General features: G+C 38.3%; 1 protein-coding gene across 6 annotated transcripts in view; it reads right to left on the bottom strand.

The window, feature by feature from the left end:
- Positions 1–6,057: 6,057 nt before the first annotated feature.
- LOC134801266 (protein phosphatase PP2A 55 kDa regulatory subunit) overlaps positions 6,058–23,516 on the bottom strand; it is a 98,345-nt gene continuing 80,886 nt past the window's right edge. For 4 of the 6 annotated variants that reach the window (XM_063773794.1, XM_063773796.1, XM_063773797.1 and 1 more), the window contains 9 exons: positions 22,231–22,431; positions 21,283–21,419; positions 19,940–20,114; positions 14,357–14,420; positions 13,752–13,899; positions 13,247–13,325; positions 12,913–13,040; positions 10,584–10,849; positions 6,058–7,470 (listed from right to left, as the gene is read on the bottom strand). In XM_063773794.1, the coding sequence (XP_063629864.1) occupies positions 7,241–7,470; positions 10,584–10,849; positions 12,913–13,040; positions 13,247–13,325; positions 13,752–13,899; positions 14,357–14,420; positions 19,940–20,114; positions 21,283–21,419; positions 22,231–22,431 (1,428 nt within the window). In that variant the 3' untranslated portion in view covers positions 6,058–7,240. The remainder of the gene's footprint in view (positions 7,471–10,583; positions 10,850–12,912; positions 13,041–13,246; positions 13,326–13,751; positions 13,900–14,356; positions 14,421–19,939; positions 20,115–21,282; positions 21,420–22,230; positions 22,432–23,516) is intronic. The other 2 variants (XM_063773798.1, XM_063773799.1) reach the window with 1 other exon arrangement.

The following is a 23,516-nucleotide window of genomic DNA, read 5'->3' as shown; positions in this document are numbered from 1 at the left end:
TTTTGGCCCTACCCACTAAACCCACTCCGGCGTTTCACCCTCTTTGCGCTGCGATTTCGTATTGCAAACAACTTACAGCACTGTGCGTAAGTGATGCAGTATCCTCCCCACTGGTTTTTCGCGTAGCCATCTTCGCACACACATTGTTTCTTGCAAGGTCCCATAGGAGGCACACAGGGCGGTATAGGACCGTCCTTGTTTTGGCATGTCCTTTCTGGAGGACAGGGTTGGCGGCAATCGATGACCATGTGTTGTGACGAGTCGCATTGTATGTCATAATCTATGAGGAAGATTTAATAAAAATTAAATTAACTTCGGTAACTTCGTCTCATTCATTCGTGTCAGTAGTAGCATAGTTTTGGATGACAATGGCGCCAACCACTGCCACCATACCGTAGTGCCTTTGGGACATTAGTTGTTTAACACTTGTACATATATGAGAATACGAGCTCACGTTAGTCCTCGTTTTTGCCACATCGCTTTAAATCTAAACATAGATATCAATAACCTTGAAACATAAATGTCGAAAAATACCTATGTAGACAGGTAAACATTTACCTGCATAACTTTGTTTTGCAATGGAAAATGTATGCTTGCATGGTTATGTACCGTGGGTAAATTCCCTATTTGATTGAAAATCCGCATACAGGGGATTATTTATTTTTATAAATGTAGTTATTTATCTCCTTGCCCCTCTTAGGTGTAAGTGTCTTGCAAAAATGTATGTAATTACTAATTACCCCCCTAAAACACAAATACAAGAACACTTACCTGCTCCACACAGCCCGACCAGAGCTAACACCAGTATAGTCCGCAGCATGTTGCCCCCTCTGCCTTTGGAACCGGATTGAGCAACACCGTGCATGCAGCGGTGTTTATTTTCGTTATTCTCCTTGCTGTGTACTTGCCTTCTTTATTTAAATCAACATATGCAAGTAATACAGTCAGCAACAAACACTTTGTTAGAAAATACTGAGGTAATTCCAAAAATCACCCATTAATTCAGTATCATACATAATCAATTCGGAAAGAGTCCAGGCATTTTTATACATTGACATTATATCAGGTCAATTGGCAAAAGAGGGTTATATCTACCGATTGGGTAGGTAGCAGGTACCTAAATCTTGTTTACTCATACACATTTCTAATTGACAGATGATTTTCTAGCGTATCTTAATCATAGTGTACCTATAGGTACTACAAAAATCATTTTAATAACTTTTGTGTTAAGATATAGATCTCAAATGTTTAAACAATATTTATTATATGTAATTTAAAATTTCTGCTAACTATATATGTATATGAAAAAACAAGTACATGTAACGTCAACAACACCTGTTTAAACTTAGTAACAAGTATGTGGTAGTTGCATGTGCAAATGTACATTTTTATAATAATATAAAAAAAGTGGAATATCATTATTTACTAACTCCTCTGCTACAACAAGCGTATCGCAAAGAAAATATTTATTTTTATCCAGGAATTCCAGATTTTACGCAAAGAACAAGCGTTAATATCAAAGAAAATAAATTTATTTTTTTATAAATTAATAATAAATTTTATCCAGGAATTCCAGATTTTAGGAAGACTTATAATACAGCATTCTAAAATAAAAATTAGTTATGTTGTTAACTTCATATATCTTTAATTTTGGGTAACTTTGGGTATTTTCAGTAACTACCAAATAAAATACACAAATCAGATATAAAAATTTATATTATAGGAAATATTTTGGATTCAACAACACTTCCCGTGGGGACACCGCGCCCCGCTAATGGCACATACCGACAGTCCTTCAATCAGTCCGTATGTCTATTGCCAATACACTTGGCAAAACATGTTTTTAACCCTTTATAAGACAGAGGGAATATATTTCCCACTTATCCCACTTTCGCACTACGATGATTTTAACATTATTGCAAAGTGATAGGGTTCCATTTTGAATAATTTCTGACATCTCTATGCCTGGTAAAGGTGCGTCAAAAGCGAACGCCATTCGCGAAAGGATCACTAACTTCTCGCGTGTATTTAGTAGCGTTGTACCTTAACATTTTGACCGCTATGACAATTTTAATTAACGCAATAGTCTATCAGAATCTATTACGGTCCATTTTATACTGTAAACTTTGTCAACTATGGCAGACAATGGCAATCAAGAAAGTTATACAGACCAGTATAAAATACCAAATGTAAATGACGGCGTTCTTTATGTTTGTAAGTGGCGACTTGTTATTGAGATTTCAGTATACTATTTATTGCGCTTTGATAGTCCTCTCATAGTGGGGTTGATTAAATTGTTACACACGATGCTATACAAATGTAATGGGACTAAGACTAGTCATTATTTTAACCCTTTATAAGGCATAAGGTTGGCATAAATCATTCAAAATTGAACCCTATCACTTTGGAACAAAGTTCAAAATCATGTGGGAAATATATTCCCTGACATAAAGGCTTACACAGTTTTGAGGATATAATACCAATAGACGCACTGACGCTTTTACTACATTCAACATTATTGCATTTATTGCATTGTAAAGCTCTTGGGCACAACATAGACGGATAACGGTGTATAATATAGTGACAAGCATATAAAATTCACAAAAACGTGTACATATTGCCAGTTCACTGGTTTAAATTTGAAAGTTTAGCTCTGCGTAGACCAAATGCTTGTGATCAATTACCCATGTCTATTGTAAGTTCTGTAGAACTATTCAAATAAATTCTTTGACTGTCACAAAAAAAACGCTGCAATTTTGGAATGCGTTTCAACATGGTCACGTTACCGCAAACATAGTAACTCGTTAGTACAAATTTGAGCCCTTTCATAGATTCCATTTATTTATGTTTGCGTTCGATACCAATATGTGTCATATTTTCAAGTTGCAGTCATTTTTGTAGCGTTCAAAGAAAATATTAGTCCAAATGTTGGTTTAGTGTCACAAGCATCGGTCGGGCAGGCGAGGCGCGGGTCCAGTGGCTCCCAATTCGTTGTCCAAGACCGCACTCGAGTTCACCCTACCTAACACCGCTCAACTGCGATTTTATCACATTTTGTAAGCCCTCCGTTGATCCCTCGATGCAAAAAAAAAAAAACTGATTTCTCTGTATGCGCTCTCACAGTTTTTGCCTAACTATTAACTAGACTTAAACTATCTCAGTCACTCGTCGTCTCTCGCTCGCACACTCGCACAACTATACATGTCTTTGCTTGTACGCTACAAACTCACAGTATATTACATTGATATTTCGGGACCGAGTCAATTCCTGTACTGTCAAGCGATGTCTAAACATAGCTGCAGTTAGCTTTTTTTGAATTATCACAAATCGTTTTTTTTTTTAACTTACATCTATCGAGCCATGGCTATGTAGCGAACAGCGTTGTGAGACTAAAACTAATTTTTTTTAAGGAATTGACTGCGCCCCTTACATTAGAAAAAAAAAAACTAAAACTTAACACATCCTATACAATCGATCAACATAAAAAAATGGAGATTTTATATAACGATCCCAACCTATGGAAGTGCCTGAAATTGAGATAGGGCTTAAGCAAACGTTTTATACAGAAGTCTAAACATGGATCACAGGCCTCAGAGGCGCCTAGAAAATATTTTACAAAAATCAAATTCATCACAAATACTTTTTCCAACATAATTTCACAGAAGCTTTACACAATTTAAGTACAAATATATATAACTCTGTACATTAACATACATTGTGACAAAATATACTATATTTATATTATTCAGGCCTCCATTCGTTCGCTATATTTACATTATAGAAAATGTTTTAAGCTTTCCCTTGCACATTTATCCGGAAATGGTACCACATAGTCAACCGTCAATATTTTTCACAACCGACAAAGCGGTACCTATTTTCCTGAGACAAAAACATTTCAGGGAAATTACATTTTGCAAAAACAATGAGACCCAGTAATGGCGGGTATTGGACACTTGTTTATTGAAAGACATTTAATAGCTTTCTCACTACGAAATTAAAATGATGCGTTCATAACAACTCACGAATTCTTAAGATATGAATAACTCTCATCACATCTCGCGGTCTCTGAACGCCACGCCACCTATGCCTAAGCGACTTCATAAGTTAAAAAACGATCACAAATATTTAAGAAGTACAATAATAAATAAAAAAACGATTAACAAAAACTGTACGCACACTAAGGCACGAGCCTAAAGGTAGACGGTGTCTGTGTAAACAAAAGTGTTACGTATATGTAGGTAATATCACTAACAAATTTATATTGCTGTTAGTCAAATTTTAAAAGTATCATATTACTTGTGAAGTTGGGACATATTACCAGCAAATTTAAATTTGTAGTGTTACATTTAATTTCTAAATAAATAAGACTATTTTGAAATTAAATCATATTTATGGAGGTAAAACTGCTTTTGCAATATTGCATTTTTGTAACTGTGTAGCAAATTAATTGGGTTTCTAGGCTAACATGTCACATGTAATAACAATTTATTATGGTTTTAGTGTAGTAGTGACATTCCCAGGCAAAACTACTGGTACCAATAGTTTGTCAGTAGAATTCTGGTTGAAATTCTATGTGGTACCATTTTGCCTGACAGTGACACTTTTAATTTGCAACACCATAATTTATAACAATTATAACTGTGATAATTTAAAATGGAAGCCATAACTGTGGATTTAAGACATATTGAAGAAATTCGTCTGTCAATAGCTGACACATATTTTCAATGTTCAATTCGACATAGCAATGCCTAAAACCAGTTTATGAAACTAAATTGTATTGGACACTAGGCTTGTACAATTATATTATTATTTTAAGGCATAATGTGATAATGATGCAGGAATGCACTGCTATACCAGATCAAATTTACTTATAGCCGCTTGAAATGTACACAAACTCTTCCGGAGTATGTTTTTATAGTTTTGATGTTTAAACGTCAATTTTTGATCGACCGCTCGGCACAACTGCCTGTTAACCCTTTACCATTTCAAAAATGACAATTCGAAACTCATCGAAAATAGAACACATGTTTGAAGTGCCGTATGTGGGAAATATATATCCCTTAGCCTGGTGAAGGGTTAAGTCAGCATCCTCTTTCGCACAGTACTAATTAGAAATGTGTATTTTTTTGCCGCGCGACTAGCGTCATATGTTCTACATCCGCTCTTGTTGTTTAAGTTTTTTTTAAGTGTAGTATATGAGGTCGTTGGTAAATATTTGCATGTCTCCATACATTTCAAGCTAGCAAGCATCGTTATTTGATAATCCTAACTAATCTCATTTTTACTCGGTTAAGGTAATTCACCTTATGGTGTCATTAAACAATAAATACTTAATTAATCGCTTAGAACCTTAAGTTATTACAAGCGTATAAATTATATCAGAGTTTAACTAACGGACTTATATCCTAACTAGATACTAGAACGTTGTATAGTTGACAATAGATGTCCAATTTAGTATTTTGGCTCCTCTACACGAATGGCCAACGCCGGCCAATCCAAGGGACGCATTTATGCATTAGAGGGAGCAAGTGATATTGCTATCTCAGTCTACCGCATGGCTGCGTCCCTTGGATTGGCCGGCGTTGGCCATTCGTGTAGAGGAGCCATTTCAGCAACGCCAAATAAACCACAGCAAGACAATACCTAACACATTTGGACAAAAATAATTACTTGTGTTATTATAACATTTGGATCGCCAATAAGCAATGTGTCAAACGCCAAGCCCTTTACAAAAGAGCGAAGATATATGGGCCACGTAGAACGAATGTCGACTATACAATGTGCTAGATATTTTTTAACAATACTGCAGTGGTAGCTTTTAAAACGCAACTTCATTGAAGCAGTAACGGTGACTAGTTTTAAAGGTGGCAATCAAGTTTACACTTTTGTAAGAGAATGTGCCATTTTCAACCAAAAGGGTACTTATTGTCGGTTGTCAAAAGGCGTTATTTCCATACAGCATCAATTTGAAATCAACCTTAACAACAGCCGACAATGTGGTACCTTTTAGTTTAAAACGTCACAAATATCTGGTTAGCTTTTTATGGACTTATCATGGGAGTTATTTCCAATAATCCATTTGAAAGCACATGACTTCCATCTGTAGAAGTATTTTTGGTTGAGCTTGTATTATTATTTAAATCCAATCACAACTCTAGGCAAGATAACGCTACCATATAAATAGGGGCTTTAGCTTTATCGTATATCAATGTAACACAACTTTAAGACATCAATTGCCAGCGTTTTTGTAGCGCTACGCTCGTAGCCGATCCCAGCGTTGTACCGCTTTGTAGAAGAAAGCGACTACGAATAGAGAACCCGCCGAGCGGGTTCCCGGCACTCAATGTGTTAAAATACCTCTTGTTTTTACCATGGTGCAATAAATGATTGATTGATTGATTATCCCCTGAGTGACGGGACAAGTTCGTCTTTTGACACTCATACAATCTGAAAGAGAGAGATGGTGTAGTTAAAACTGGGGGTACAATGTAAGATAACAAGTTAATAGCTACCACTGCGATTTCTACCGTAAGTTTCCAACAGTACCTGCCTTATCGACACCGTAATAGTTCGCGTTTCGAGTTACACAGAGGAAGATCAGGCCTTGATTAAATTGTACCTTGTTCTATGTTTCCCCAACCTTATGCTTATATTGTATGGGGATTATTACGAAGTACAAAATTACAGTATGTATTGGCGTATAATGGTTGACTGCAGTGAAAAGTATCTCTCTATTTTACCAAGTGCAATCCGTGTACTGGTTGCGAGAACAGTCAGCATCAAATAAAGTGGATAAATATATCATAACACACCTTTGTTACCATGAAATAAGGATGTATGATATCTATTTGATGCTCATTGTACACTCAATCTATAGGTTCCAGTTAAGTTCATCAAAGTGTGTTATATGTTACCCAAGACTTTGGGAGCGTAGTCCAGCCTTTCTTTTATGTTCACAGACATTCTGACCGATTGACAGTTGTAATTCATTGCTTGACAATCTTCCATCTTCCCATAATCGAGACGCAATCCAACAATAAGCTATTGCCTCCAGGGCATATCAACTCGCACGTAAGACGTATAAATACCAGGTTTACTTAGAATCCTATTTGTGATAAGGCTGAAACTAAGGCCTTTACCAAGAATTCAGAGTTTCAAAACTCTTAAGCACTGTATCTTCCTCATTCTGAACTCTAAACCTTTGTGATAAAGCTCAAAACTGAAGGCCTTTTCTGGCTATTTAAAGGCTCAGTTGAAGCCTGAAGGCCGTTGCATTTTGAGCCGTATTACCCGACAATAAGGTCCTCAGACGTGCCTGGAAGGTTAGGACAGGGTTGGCGGAGGCTAGAACTTGTCCTGGAAGATGAAGAGATTGTTTGTGGCGGCGACGGCGATGATGCTCTCGTGCGGGTGCCACGCCGTGTGGAGGATCTTTTTGTTGAAGTCCAGGCAGTCTACGCTGATTTCGTCCTGTGGAAAAGGTGTTTTTGGGTTAACCCTTAAAATTGTAATAAATACAATGCTACGTATTGGGGCTATGCATAAATTACGTCATTTCAAATTAGGGGGGGGGGGGTCTGGACATCGGATGACGGTAGCATGAAGTAGGAGGAAATGGGGTCATTTGAAGCATGATTTTTGGATGATTATAGGGGGGGGGGGGGTCCAAAATCGTCAAAAATCGATGACGTAATTTATGGACAGCCCCTATGTCACACTTATGTATGTTATCTTGACATACCCTCTATGTTTTGTGTTACGGGTCCTCAAATGCAAAATATTTGTAAATTGTAGACTTGTACATGTGACATATGTAAAATTATTGTGGTACGTATTTTTGTTTACAATTTAACAATATTGTTGAATTGTACACTTGTAAAGTTTCGTGGGATAGGCCCCAGGCTGACATTTCAAAAATTACAATCGACGTCAGTCTTACTCATCGAAATTAGAACACATGTTTGAAGCGCCGTATGTGGGAAATATATATCCCTTAGCCTGGTAAAGGGTTAATATCAGGGTCCTTGTAATTTAATTTTTTAGCAAAGTTTTGATTAAGTGCCTTTTTAGTTTAAATTTTAGACATTTTTGCGTGTTTGGTAAAAGTTCCTGGCGTCAAATGCTTTAAAGTTGGTTATTTAGAAAACTGCGTAAAATATGATTAAGCTTTTAGTGGCTATGGGTGTCAGAAATTGTGCTATAGTGATAGCGGTACAACCTGAAATTCGGGAATCAGCTGCAAATGGTGTTAAAGGTATGAAAATCGGCACGATTAGTCTTTAGGTCATTTGAATCAATTTGACTCGTAGCACCAAAAAAAAAACAAAGGGAAAGGAGATAAGACGTCATCTTTGTTTGTATGAAAAAATAAAAAAAATTGTTCAGAGACCTATCGTGTGTGGTATTAAATAAAAGGGCATTCTGAGCCGGTTCTAAAAATATATCACATTATTATATTTCCGTCACTTGCATTCAATTAAAATTAAAATAATTTTCAAAACATACCAAGTTTGGGTTCCTCCAATTACGAAACCGTTGAATTATTTTTTGCAAAATATACCTCAAGTAATACCCTATATCCTCATATCTAACCCCAAGAAATTTATTTCGAAAATATTTAGTTTTAGTTTTTTTTTTGATTCAAATGGCCTAAAGATTAATCGTGCCGATTTTCATACCTTTAACACCATTTGCAGCTGATTTTGGTCAACCGCTACTACTACTGAACCCTATCACTTAAAAACTGTTTTTCTTAAAAAGGCATTGGGCCAGCGCGGGGACTATAGCCCAAACCCTGTCAGGCCTCTCATGCTTGAGAGGAGAGCTGTGCCCAGCAGTGGGACGTATATAGGCTAAATTATTTATTTTTTAAAAAGGCTTAAAGATTTTATAAACAGGGATGACTACTTGAAATATGGGTCTTAAAAATAGGTGCCTCAAAATTTGCAATTTAATAACAAATGTGTTTGAAATAGATGAGGTGAATAATATGAAAGTTAGAGGGTATGTTGGGTGTGAGTGTTGCTTTTCATTTCTTTTCTATGTATTTCGCACATGGCAGATATACCTCGTATTGTTAAAGTAGGTCTTGGTACGTTGCTCTAGGGGTAGGTTAGCACTTTTGAAACTTCAGTAGAAATCATTGTGAAGAAATGCGATTAATTTCACTAATAGTAGGAGATCCCGGATATATGGTCGACCTTCACCAATACGTCTGACGGATGAAACTTACATTTTATGAAAGAAAATATGTTCCATAACATAAATAAATAGGGTTGCCTAAAGAAATATGGTCAAGGCTATCTTTAATAAATTTTTGAAAAAATATTTTTTTTCGTCAAATAAGTTTCAATGGAAAGTATACAACTTGTACAACATAAATCAACTAGGTTTCCTATCTTTTTCCGGTCACTATTATGTGGTTGCCGTGTTTAAAGAGGTGATTTTAGATCCATAATTGCACTCATCTGTCTGACGCTTGAATTATACATCAAAATGATGGTAATTTTATTGCAAATACAATGGTATAGGGTTGATGCGAATTTCCGGTCACAAATAAGGGTTGCCAGGCTTTTAAATAAAATAAGAAGGGAAGACTTTTAGCAATAACTCATAATCGGCTTAACTGATCAAGTTTCTTTTAATTTAATTTGAATGAGTTTTTAAGCACTATTTTTATAATTTTTTCATATTTTTTGGACCGATGGTTCAAAAGTTAGAAGGGAAAACCTTTTTTTTTTCTTTCTTAACGATTATTTCCGAAATGATTCAATTTATCAAAAAATGTTGTTTAAAGACCCCCCGAATATTCGGCATTAAATATTAAATATACCTAGTTTTTGGTTATTTTTTTTGTGTAATTTTTCTTTTTAGGTAGGTGCAACAGATATTCGGTATTCGGTCGAATAGTAGGCAACATTCGGCCGAATACCGAATATTCGGCAAAGTGGCCGAATATTCGTGGCATCTCTAGTTTCAACCTTATAGTGTGGGGTGTCGTTGGATAGGCCTTTCAAAATAAAATCACCTCTTTAAACTCGGCAACCACATAATAGTGACCGGAAAAAGATAGGCAACCTAGTTGATTTATGTTGTACAAGTTGTATACTTTCCTTTGAAACTTATTTCGTTCGTCAGGCAAATCGGTGAAATTTGACGAAAAAAGTTTTTTTTTTCAAAAATTTATTAAAAATAGCCTTGACCATATTTCTTTAGGCATATTTATTTATGTTCTGGAATATATTTTCTTTCATAAAATATAAGTTTCATCCGTCAGACGTATTGGTGAAGGTCGACCATATATCCGGGATCCCCTACTATACAGCCTAGTTTTTGTTTCGGATTTGGAGGGTCAGATGTTAGTTATTTTTGTAAAATTTACGCTGGAGTATTTGCATTGGCACGTTGTAATTTCAATTTTAGCATGCAACTCGGGGCGTGATCGTGCGCATTTAACCATCAACAGTATGAAATGGTGGCGCGCTGCTTCTATTGTAACCGCTGGTGTGTAGGTGAGTTGTGGCTGAGAGGAGGAGTGTGTGTGTTGGGGGGAGGGGGAGGGGGAGGGGTGTGGTGTGTGTCACCTTCTTCCTCTTGGCGGTGGTGGCGACGCGGCGCGGGCGCAGGGGCTGGCGCGGGCGCGCGGCCGCCTCGCGCGCCGCCTCCAGCGTCAGCTCCCCGCGCATGGTGTGTGTGAGTGAGTGCGAGTGTGCGTGTTACCTTCTTCCTCTTGGCGGTGGTGGCGACGCGGCGCGGGCGCAGGGGCTGGCGCGGGCGCGCGGCCGCCTCGCGCGCCGCCTCCAGCGTCAGCTCCCCGCGCCGCCCGCCCGCGCATGCGCGCTCGAACACCCTACACAAATAATCACATACACTCGGCGTCACGGAAATCGCACACCCACCGATTTTTGTTTTAAGCGAATATAGCTCTTATCATATGTATTATACCCTCACAATATATACATCATTTAAAAGCACAATTAATAAGCATTAAAACATGAGTAAAGCATTTTTGGGAAAAATAATAATAATCACGAAATTACGGCGTTCTGAAAGAACACCTACAATACGCGTTGTAAGGGGCGCTAGTTGCGTTACCTTGGATAGGTTTAAAAGGGGGGGGGTAAAAATGGAATATGGGTCATTCGGTATCCAGAGTTCACAGAGGTCACACCGGAACAGCTGGAGAAAGAAAACACCCCAAGAAAATGGATACCACGGAAGCAGAAGCAGCTCAAGCAGTAGCCCTGGTGGAATCAGGAATGACGCAGTCTGCGGTTGCTCGGCAACTCAACATAAGCCGTTTCCGAGTTCTCCGAGCAGTTCATCGATTCCAGAGGACTAGAAGCTTCACCAGGAAGCCTGGATCCGGAGGACAACGCTGCACTTCCGAAAGAGACGACCGCTTTATTGTGTCGACGTCTTTGCGGAACCGTTTCTCCAACGCTGTCCAGCTGCAGCAACAGCTGCAAGCAGTTCGGAGAACGGTGGTGAGTGTCTCTACAGTAAGAAGAAGGTTGCGGGAGAAGAAGATCATGCCCCATAGAGCGGCTACGGGTCCCAAATTGACGGCAGAGCATCGGCGAGTCAGACGTGAGTTTGCTCGCGAACACAAGGATTGGACGGTCGACCAATGGAAGGCTGTCCTCTTCTCCGATGAGACCAGGGTGTGCCTGTTCTGCAACGATAGGCGCAGAAAAGTGTACAGGAGGCAAGGGGAACGTTATTCACAGGCCTGTCTTGAAGAAACCGTCGGATACGGAGGAGGATCCTGCATGTTCTGGGGTGGCATTTCCCTCGCCGGCAAAACCGAGCTCGTTTGTGTTTCCCGCACTGGTGGTGGTCGAGGCCAGGGATCCATGACTGCTCATCGGTACATCACAGAGATCCTGGAGGACCATGTGGTTCCATACGCCGAATTTGTCGGTCCTGGATTCACATTCATGCAGGATAACGCCCGCTCCCACACAGCGTTGATTGTTCGGGACTACCTTGATCAGGTTGGGATCACCGTCATGCAGTGGCCAGCAAGGAGTCCGGACCTGAATCCCATAGAGCACCTTTGGGATCAGCTAAAACGGAAGGTGCGGTCACGTAATCCTGCACCTGCGACCCTGGAACAGCTTCGAGATGCCGTCATTGAAGAGTGGGATGCTATTCCTCAAGAATACGTCGTGTCTCTCGTGAGGTCCATGAAGGCTCGCATGGAGGCAGTCATTAAGGCCAGAGGAAGCAACACTAGGTTTTAAGTTTAGTTTTAGGCATTTGTATTCCGATATTTGTTGATTTTATTGTGTTTTAATTTGTTGATTTTTTTGCATGAATATACGATTTTTATTTCTTATTAAAAAAGGTGCCTTTTTTTTACTCTTTAGTAACTATTGCATTGTTTTTAAATGAAGGGTTAAATTCTCTTTAAAATGATCCCACACACTCATACTTTACCTTCAACAACATAAGGTTTATAACGGCTTGAAACAAAAATCCGTGGGTGTGCGATTTCCGTGACGCCGAGTGTATTACCATCGGTCGAAGGCGGCAACGATACTCAAATCGGAAATAAACGGCCTACGAAAGCGCAGGGGCGAACAGTCATCATAATATTTATAATCAAGGGCTGATTTAGACGGCGCGCGAACTTGTATGCGATTTTAGTTATATTGAGGACTATAAGTATAACATCCAATTCAGCTGACCAATCAAATACCGCAATGTAATGAAACTCGCATGCGAGTTCTCACACCGTCTAAATGAACCTAAAGAAACGACGTAAGATATTTTGTTGTTGTTTTTCAGCTTCCCAAAAGAAAGGTGACGCAACGCAACCGAAGCACAGAAGCACGCACAAAACGAATAAAACAAAACCTCGCGTGAACTAAACGCCACGGAAAACCGCTAGACAAATATAATACTAACCTAAAGAAGCCGTTGTACGAGCCGGTCATGAGCCGCTGGTCGTCTCCACTCCAGCAGCACTCGAACTTGTCAAAGATGCAGTCGTTCTCGTACAGCGAGCAGAGCTTCGACCGCAAATACTCGTGCACCTAAAATTAAAAGACAACCCAATTAATTTAACCCCTTGTAAGGCATAAGGGTGCCAGAAATTATGCAAAATTGAACCCTATTACTTTGAAAGTGCAAAACCAGGTGGGAAATATATTACCTCTGCCTTATAAAGTCTTAAAACTTAAGCAAACTAAATCAATAGCAAAATAAAACTTATAAATTCACGTAAAAAAAAAGTACTTACTGGATATGTTTCTACTGGTTTTGTTTCCATTCTAAGATCCCATACTTTTAAACCTAAATAATCTCTTGACATCATATATCTGAAACAAATAGAAATATATTTTTTATAAGGGAAAAAAGGAGTGAAGAAAAATTACGGGAAGTTACAATTTGGTGCCGTGACCAGGATTTTATTAATTTTTGTCAATTTTTATTTTATTTATTTACGAAACTAAAAGTGATAGTCGAAGTTCTATTTTCTTATTCTTCCATGTACAGTCAGCGGCAAAAGTTGCTAAGCGGGCCAGGTGTTCAAAATGATCTTGACACGACTTTATTGTTAAGAGAATAAGAGCGTGTCAAGGTCATTTCGAACACCTCGCCCGCTTAGCAACTTCTGCTGCTGACTGTATCCGCATTCAACCATATTTCCTACAGTACTGATTTCAAATGAATCTGCCAATTTTTCTTATACGATCATAAATACTGTTTTTCCCTCCAGACTTAATAGTCTTTATCACACTCACCGTCCCGAGTTGCTGAGCTTGACATCGGAGATGGAGGAGATGATCTCCGAGAAGAAGGAACGCGCATGTGGGTCCTCCGGCTCCTCGAAGAGCTTGGCGTGGCGGTCGCACAGCGCCGCGGCTCGCATATCGCACAGCCTTATTGTACCTGCACACAGTAATCAGTAATATAATAGATATATTTTAGATTTATAAAAGCTTAGTGGACATGGAGAAAAATGGAAGATATAAGCTGGAAAGAGAGGAAAACTAACACGGAAGTATTAAATTTGGTAGGTGAAAAGAGATCTCTGCTGAGAACAATTAAAAACAGAAGGGGAAACATGTTGGGGCTCCTGATACGTCACGATACTTACATAAAGTCTATAATTGAAAGCAGAATAGAAAAACAGAGAGGCAGAGGAAGACCGAGACGTGTGTATATTGACCAGGCCAAAGAGAAAAACAACGTAGTGACGTATCAAGAGCTCAAAACAGTGGCAGAGATAAGAACGGAATGGCGATTACTCCATCGACAAGAGCCAGGCTCTTAAGAATTATGATGATGATGATGATGATGAAAAGCTTAGTAACTATAAATATATGTTCGATAATTAATTACTTACCCTTACTACTAGAATATACAAAGAGATTGCATTCAGTCGGATGAAACTCTGCCGCGGTGATCACCTAAAAAAAAAAACATAATAACCATTTAAAATCACTCCCTCTGCACTTTAGGATTTATACTCCATAGATATAGAAGCTGAAAAAAATGACCCCACAGAAAGACTGCTAGAACGACTCGGGAGGAGTTGTTACATTTTGTGTCATGTATAGTTTGGCCCAGGACTGTCTCATTTCAAACATAGACATTAGACAGAGAGAATCATATTATCTATGTCTTACGTTAGTACTAGCAACCAAAAGAGAGGGATGAGTATAGTTTTTTGTTCTTACCAGCGAAATGCTATACATGGAAGTATTCTGTCCGCTCAATTATGACCCAACGCAAACTACCCCGCGATAGGCGGTACTTACAAACTGCTCGATTGGCAATTTCAGTACCACCGAGATGACAGTCAGTGACAAATGGCTAAATTGATTTATAAAAACAACGTTTTTTTGTAATTAAAAATATATTCATGTGTCGTGAAGTGGTGCAGAAGTTATTTTAGTTCATACCATCAGTGGAATCACTTTTCACTTGTAGTAAACAGATAACTTCAGTAGAATTTGTAAAAAACATGACGATTTGTTTTCAATACTACCGTGCTAAGCTAAAACGTAACAACTGCATACGACTTTCATAACAACATACGACTTTTTAAATTGCGAGGATAATAGGGATGGTGTTATGCTAAATGAAGTAGACTATTTTATTAACTTGTGTTTGGTTTAGGTATTTTCTATATAATTATAAATGTAGTAATAAATTCCTTCTTACAGATTTGTATTTTCCTTTTTTATTTCATGAGATGGAGCTATAAAAAAACTACCTAGTTATTTCAAATTAATAATCAAATTTGGTATTGTCATTTTACATTACTTTCCATTCAGATTCCCACAAGATGCTATTCGCAGAGAACTATGGAAAAAAGCTGTCCAATTAGAGAGACATGAAATTGAGTGGATGCCTGGCAAGATATCTAGAATATGTTCTATTCATGAGATATAACCCGTGAGATAATCATACCCGGTCTCCTATATGTAGATACATTTTTCCTATCATGCTTTCACTGAATTAATTTAACAAATACACACATTATCTGAAAATGTTGATCATTTGAATCCACCCTCTACTGTCACATATATGTAGGTTCTCTCTCAAGCCATTTCCGTCAGTAGAAAAGAGCGGCAAACATATTAACTCACATTATAGACGGGTCTAACGCGAATTACACTCAATTACCTTGATTTACCGACGTAAATCAGTTTCGTTTCGTATAATGTGAGTTAATATGTGTTCAAAATGCGAAAGTTTAAAATATTAGAAGAGCGGCAAATTTAGAAAATGTAAGCGCGCGAACGGCTGTGGTCCTATACAAAGTTTTAATTTTGCACCTTTTTCTACTGACAAACTTGCTTGACCAGCTATATACATATACAATATTCTGAACTGAAAGTGGGGATTTATTGTGACTCCGCCTGTTCAAATATTTTTGACCCGATTCGTGTACCCATGTAAATTTTGCAGACTGTATAGCCAGTCCGATTTCTAAGATCAAGTTCGCCATGCATTTACTATGGCGTACTTGATCTTAGAAAAACGGACAGACTATACCTGAATAGTGTTGAGTCGCTCACTCGCGAGGCACCTCATTTGTACCACTCATTTTGTTAATTTGTCGCAGTACTTCATACCGCAAAAATGTCTTACTTCACTCCTCTATTCATTTTACTCATTTACTCGCGCGCATCACAAACACCTCTTGCCACACAAATCATTCACACACTTCAAATTTTAAAAAACTCTTATACTTTCAAATTCACTCGCGAACCTCAAAAACTCATACACTCCTCACAACTTGCAAAAGAGTCCCTGGATGGCTCGAGGTGCTCGCCTGCTCGCCGACATTCAAAACTCAAAATGTCTCAAATGAAGAAACGAGTAATGGCCCACACTGTCAACTGCCGAACTACAAACCTTATTGCAACGACAAAAGGTCCACCGAGAAATGCGTTGAGTTTGTACCACTCACTGCCTCTCTGTGACATGAACACCTCAAAAATCCTTTCAAAATGAAACAATGAATTAGAAATACCCAAAGAGGGAGTGAGACAGACACGCGCCGTACTTCAATATCGCCTCGCGTCACCACCGAAAATACGTTAAAAATTAAACACGAAAGACAACAAGCGTAAGCGCTGCAAGCTTTCATACATCTTAAGCCTTTGGCAAAATGGCGCGAGGAATCAGTCACCAAAAGGAAGTTCGACGTGTTGCTTCTCTGTTGCACTTGTAAATTCGTACGTAAGTGTGACAGGGAGGCAACATGACGAACATGGATCGCGGTACGCACTCTGTATACCAGACAGGCATTTACGAAGCTTGCTTAGAAACAGTAATCCTTTAGTGACTAAAATATTATTGAAATAAATTACTGTAGCGTACACAATATATGATCATTTCAATAAGTTTCAAGTTTATTAAATAAAAAGTAAGTATAATTTGCATAGGTAAAATAAACATGTAGATGTAAATTATAACGATTTGAATTTGCAATACTTTTTATTAACATTATTTGTAAACCACTTCGGACTGGCAAATTATGATTTTGACATATTTATATTTATTTTGTTCGTACGTCGTTGTAGCTAATTTTAGTTCTCTAATACCTAATACCTAGTGATAATTCTTATAATTATACCAAAATAACAAAATATGGACATCGTTTTCGCCATTAAATTTACCCGCGGATCTTCCTTGGTGCCTTTTGCATGAAAAAATGAAATGTAAATGTAGCCGGCGGCGGCCGGCGCGAATGGTGCTTTGTTTAATATCATATTGATGATATTACTGTTAAATTATCTGAGGTGGTAAGTTTGTCACTTCTATATATGATATTTGATATGATATGATATTTATTTATTTCATAATATTACATTGCATTATAAATTATTATGTTAATATATAAGAATTAATATTATGATCGTCAAAAGTACATTATTAAATACGGGATATTCTAACAAACAATACATAGTTTAAGGTCTCATGAATTCGTCCATACAATATATTGTATTTCCTAGCAGTATTTGCTTTAGTTGGGACTGAAATTCCGACACACTGGCTATGTCTTTCACACGTTTAGGTAACTTTTCATAAAGGGATGGTCCCATCACCCTTGGATCTTTTGTACATAGGGCCAGCCTTTTACGAATATTCGTGAGGCGATGAGCGTTTCGTGTGTTATAATTGTGGACTTCATCGGCTCGTTTGAATGTTTTCAAGTTTCGCTTCACATTCATCACTGTATCATGTATATACATCGAGCATACAGTTAATATTCTTTTTGATTTAAACAAATCTCGGCAAGACGTATTTCTGGGAACACCCGCTACGATACGAAGAGCTTTTTTTTGTAAAATTAGCACTCTTTTACTATCCGATGAGTTACCCCAAAGGATAACGCCGTAGGATATAATGGAATGTATATAGGCATAATACACCTGCAGGAGTGTTTTTGGCGACACCAGTCTGCTAAGCTCACGCAGTGCATATATAGAGGTAGCCAACTTGTTGCATACTAGCTCGACGTGAGGCTTCCATGAAAGCGTGTTATCAAGTTGGAAACCCAAGAACCTTACGAGCCTAACAACCTGGATGTCTCCACACAAAGTCAGTTGTGGGTAGTTGACGGTGCGACCACTCAAGAGGATGCATTTTGTTTTCTCAGTGTTCAATTTGAGACCGTTTGAGTTAAACCAAGCTTGCAACTGTTCAATGACTAGATTTAGCTTAAACTCAAGTTCAATGTATGTCTTGCCAGTCACCACGACACTTGTGTCATCGGCAAATTGTATTATTTGGCCTTCTGTGACAGCTCTAGGCAAGTCGTTGACAAAAATTAGGAAGAGAACATTTCCCAGGGCTGAGCCTTGGGGCACTCCTACGGTGACACAAGCCGGTGAAGACCTAAATTTTTCATTTGGACTTTGTACCTCTACGACTTGCGACCTACCCTCTATAATAATGACTTGTGAAAATATTGAATTTGTTCTCCTTAGTTTGTTAAAAATGTGGTAGTTTTATGGTTAATAGGTACAAGACTTATGAAATATATCACTACATATTATGAAACAAAGTCCCCCGCCGCGTCTGTCTGTATGTGTGTTTGTTTGTATGTTCGCGATAAACTCAAAAACGACTGGACGGATTTTCATGCGGTTTTCACCTATGATTGATTCTTCAGGAAGGTTTAGGTGTATGTATAATTTGCTAACCCGTGCGAAGCCAGAGCGGGTCGCTCTTGCTAGTGATTATTATACTTAAAATTATATCAAGTAGCAAGGAGGAGGACTAAACAATCTAACAATAAAAAAGAGCTAAATTAGAACAAGTTTCATAAAAGCAGCAAATTAAGTTACTATGTGGGATCTTTCTCCTATAAGTTATATTCTTAACCTCCAGAATTGCACTCCTTAATTATTATTATTTATTTATTTATAAAGGAAGTGATGAATACATAAATATGTATATACATTAAATATTTTTATCACCATTGGCCCGTTGGATTAATAGAATAGTCGACGCTGAAAATATGCTAGTACCTCACCTCATTTGAAGTAAGACATTGTAACACCTCATTTTAGAAAATGAGGTACTCATACAAACTCATTTTAAATTGATGTCCTACCCATCACTATACCTGAACGTGACTTCGCACTGCCATGCAGATTTCTAATAAAACATACAAAATACTTATTATAGCGGAATAAATTTATACAACAATGATATATTTACTTATGTTGAGTTAGTCTGTCATGTCATAACAACATTTTAACTAGTTATCTTTTAATCTGCATTAAATTATTATACGTGAATTATTTGACTGGTTCTTCACTGTATGGCATAAACCTATCCCTGTCCAAGTCATATTCTAATCAAATATGAACCGCGAACTCTCAGCGGCCAGTACGTACAGCAAGAAGGTTATTAGCGGATTAATGTCGTTGATTGGTAGTTATTGACATTATATGCATTTCATCTACACTTAGCTATGTACCATTAGTGTAATAAAGATGACTCTTATTTTGTTTACCAGCTTTGATTACAGGCTCTGTAAACGCGTCGTCTTATTTGAATGTAGGCGTAATTTTGTATGTGTGCTAATTTGGCCCGAGAATTTGAACGGTAATGTTCCTAAAGGCGGTATCCATGGTTATATATGATCGCAGGTTCTTACTTATTGCCGAGTTGTGTTTGCCGGACTAAATTCTTTGAAGGAAATCTTATCAACCGATTCAGACTTGGCCATCTTGAAAGGTACGTGTCCTCGTGTTTCAATCGTCCATAGAAATTGTATAGTCTCCTACCTCTGTAAGCCCCTCCATATTGGCAGGCTCCGCCCGTGTATTCTCTGGTCAGTGACCTCCAGGTACCACAGTTTAAAAAAACCTCTTATAATATAGTGACTCTGGCTTGGCCATCCTGAAATATACATGACCCCGTGTGTTTCCTCTTCAATAGAAATTGTATAGTCTCCTACCTCTGTAAGCTCCTCCATATTGGCAGGCTTGATGTCCACAATATTGAAGCTCTGGTCCGTGATCTCCAGGTGCCACAGGTTGATGCGCAGGTCGTCCGCGGACAGATACGTCTCCTGGTCAGAGTTGAGCGAGATCGAGTTTATGTGGTAGGTGTGCGCGTTCGCGAATATCCGCCTGTAATGCAAAAAAGGGATATATTAAGTTTACAGCGTTCATTAGTTTCTAGGTAAATCGTCTGAACGCGAGAGGTCACTAATTTTTTGTGCGAATTTCCATAAACTGAATCGACAAAAAATCTATATCTGTAATTGAAGAAACTGTTCACCAAATTTTATGAGAATCAATTAAGAAATGCGTCCCGTATAGAACAGCCCAACATACGAATGCATTTTTACCTATTATGAAAAGGAGACCTTTGCTAACGCTCGCTAAAGAAGAAATAGGGACATGACGAAAGTAAGTTTTTGCTAAAACCTACAATAGTTATTGCAGATATCCTGGAGACTATATAACGCTGGTCACCTAAACTCTGTTTTAGATGCAATTTTGAACCGTAATGTCACTTCTGCATATCATATTCCCTGCTTACATTATGACGCTTATAAACGATATAGATGCATACGTTTACATAATACATCATACGTATGATTACATGACACCAACGCAACAAAAACCTAAATATACAATTGACGTCATACAGATGACTTAATTCGTGCATTAAGATAACAAAATATGCCTATATACAAATCAAGTTTGCCGCGTTTGTTTTGTAGATAAGACCGATATAAAATTAATGAAATATTCATGCCAATTGTTATCGGCACTTGGAATGTTATTAAATATAAGTCATAAAAAAATTGATAACCACAATTGAGATAGGAATACCCCTTCTTTATATCTTTTATTTGGAATGATCAGATTTGCGTAGCAGTTAGTAACAACCTTGTTATTCGTTCAATAAAATGTCCTCAACCCCAATTAGGTACAATTATATAACGTATACTATCGTCGAAATTAAACTGACCAATCCTAAACATTGCAATGAGACATCTAAAAGGGTATGTTAAGTTCATTGCTATCAGATATTCGCAATAATCCGAGAGTTGCTTTACTATACAATACACAAGCCGGTTGTGCCTTAGCATACTTGAGCAAATCTTAAATCCTCAAATTTGCGATTTTAGTTGCAGTCTCTTTGACACGGTTCATTTACAATGGCGGTGATTATCGCTCGATAAAGACATGGTAAAACCGAAAAAAAAAATACAGATTTTCCGACAATCAACAAAATACACGTGCTTTATCTGATCTTTGTGATATCGCGGCTTATAAGTTATTTTACCGGGAGGACGCCTCGACCATGGGTTCCGCGGGGCGCCACGTGGGCACGCGGAGCTGCGTGATGCGTGACGGGTCCCGCGCGCGCCCGCTCTCCTCTCGCGTGTTGTATCCCGTCACGCGCTTGTCGCGCTCCGATACCTGAAATATACAGGAATAAGTAAATATTTCATGGTACAATCTAACACAAATCTACAGTTCCACAGTAAGGTCTATAACAGAGATTGGAATTTCCACAGCAAAACATAAGACTGTCGTAAACTAGTTTTTAGCGACTTTGCGGTCGGAAATTCTTAAGGATCGAAGGAGTTTTTTTTACTAGCCTATTTGATTGTCCCACTGCTGGGCAGGCCTCTCCCTTAATTTCCACGGAGGAGTTAACCGTTCTAAAAATTAAGCTCGGAATTCTTCTAGACTTACAGGGGACTGTTAGAGACTTCAACATTTTTAAGACAAGAAATTGTGAAAACAGTAAATTTTACAGTTCTTAAGCTGGAAATAAATCTTGATAAAACAAAATGTTGCAAATTTTGGCAATATGCTTAATCAAATAAAGAATCTCATCAACTTAAAACCATTATTTAATCTTATAGCTAATTAAAGGTAATAAGTAAGGAGAGGTTTAACATTTAGTGAAGAAAAAGAAAACTGGGAAGGTCGTTACAATATGGTGCCGTGACCAGGATTCCCATATAAAAGCATTAATTAATCGTATCTCATCTCGTTGCATTCCGGTTTACTAATGGTTTTATATGTCGCATTTTAAGGGTCTTTATATTTAATTTAACCCATTGAACGCCACGCCTATCGCGAGCGGCGCGTCATCGTAAACCTTGTGGGAATGCACGAAGGTTGATATTGTGCTATAGCCGCGCGCGTTATTTGACATCTTTGGCGGTCAAAGAGTTTATTGGACAAAAGCAAATCTTGGGAAAGAAACTAGTTTCCTCACCTTCCATAGTTTAATAGTCTTGTCGTTAGTGGATAGCAGGAAATGAGCCTGGTTCTTGCGCTTGAGCCACCGGATCTTGTTGATCTTCTCCTCGATCTCCAGCGACTTGAGGTAGTCGAACTCTGGCTCGTGCGACTGGAATGTTGAGTACACGTTGTACTCGCCCTTCTTGGGTACGCACTGTTTTGATGCTGGGTCCCTCTGAAACAAAAATAGTACGGCAATCAATATGGGTCTCTTCTGATTAATATTTTTCAAAACCAGTCACATAGTTTTGTGTTGTGTCTAAATGGTGGGAATGTGCTTCTTCAATTAGCATAGTTTTTCGGAAACTTATGGATATATGTAGGCTTAGAACAGGAGCGACGCGAGAGTAGCTCGCTCCCGAGATAGACTACCCGTCTTTTTCTCAGTGTAGGTTTTAATTAGAGAGGGATGTGTAGTGTAGAGTCGCGCCGCTCCCGTACTAGGCCTAATGGGGGGATTACGGATATTTTTATTGATCAATAATTTAAGACTTATGCATGTGCTACTTTAAACCTACACGGTATTCAAGCAGTCTTTTAGTTAAGGTGACCTTTTCACTCACATGTCTAAATATTTTGTCTGTAGTTATAAACGCCTTGGTTGACTGACCCCCATTAAAGTCACCTTGTCGGAGACATCGGGTACGATCTACGATTGTAACAATTGTGTAGCATGGGATTTAGCTTCTATTCCACACATTTTATTTAGAATATTAAAGCGGACGCTGAAAAGAAACATTTTTGTCTAGTCAGATATAAAAAAAACCGGGCAAGTGCGAGTCGGACTCGCGCACGAAGGGTTCCGTACCATAACGCAAAAAACGGTAAAAAAAAACGGTCACCCATCCAAGTAGGTACTGACCCCGTCCGACGTTGCTTAACTTCGGTCAAATATCACGTTTGTTGTATGGGAGCCGCACTTAAAACTTTATTTTATTCTGTTTTTAGTATTTGTTGTTATAGCGGCAACAGAAATACATCATCTGTGAAAATTTCAACTGTCTAGCTATCACGGTTCGTGAGATACAGCCTGGTGACGGAAGTAATAGGGTCCCGTTTTACCCTTTGGGTACGGAACCCTAAAAATAGAGTTGTTGTCAACTGTTAGAACAAACGAGTAAGTACATATGAGAAATACAATAAAAAGTAAATAATATTAAAGAAATGTCAGGGTTGAAAGAAAGATATCCAAGATGTCGCCTACCTCTTCGTGAAACAGGAGCGGATTGTAAGTATGCAAACAACCAATTAAACCAAGTG

The sequence above is a fragment of the Cydia splendana genome, chromosome 21 (genome assembly GCF_910591565.1).
Source record: "Cydia splendana chromosome 21, ilCydSple1.2, whole genome shotgun sequence".
Lineage (NCBI taxonomy): Eukaryota > Metazoa > Arthropoda > Insecta > Lepidoptera > Tortricidae > Cydia > Cydia splendana.
This window is presented reverse-complemented; position numbering and strand designations above follow the sequence as displayed.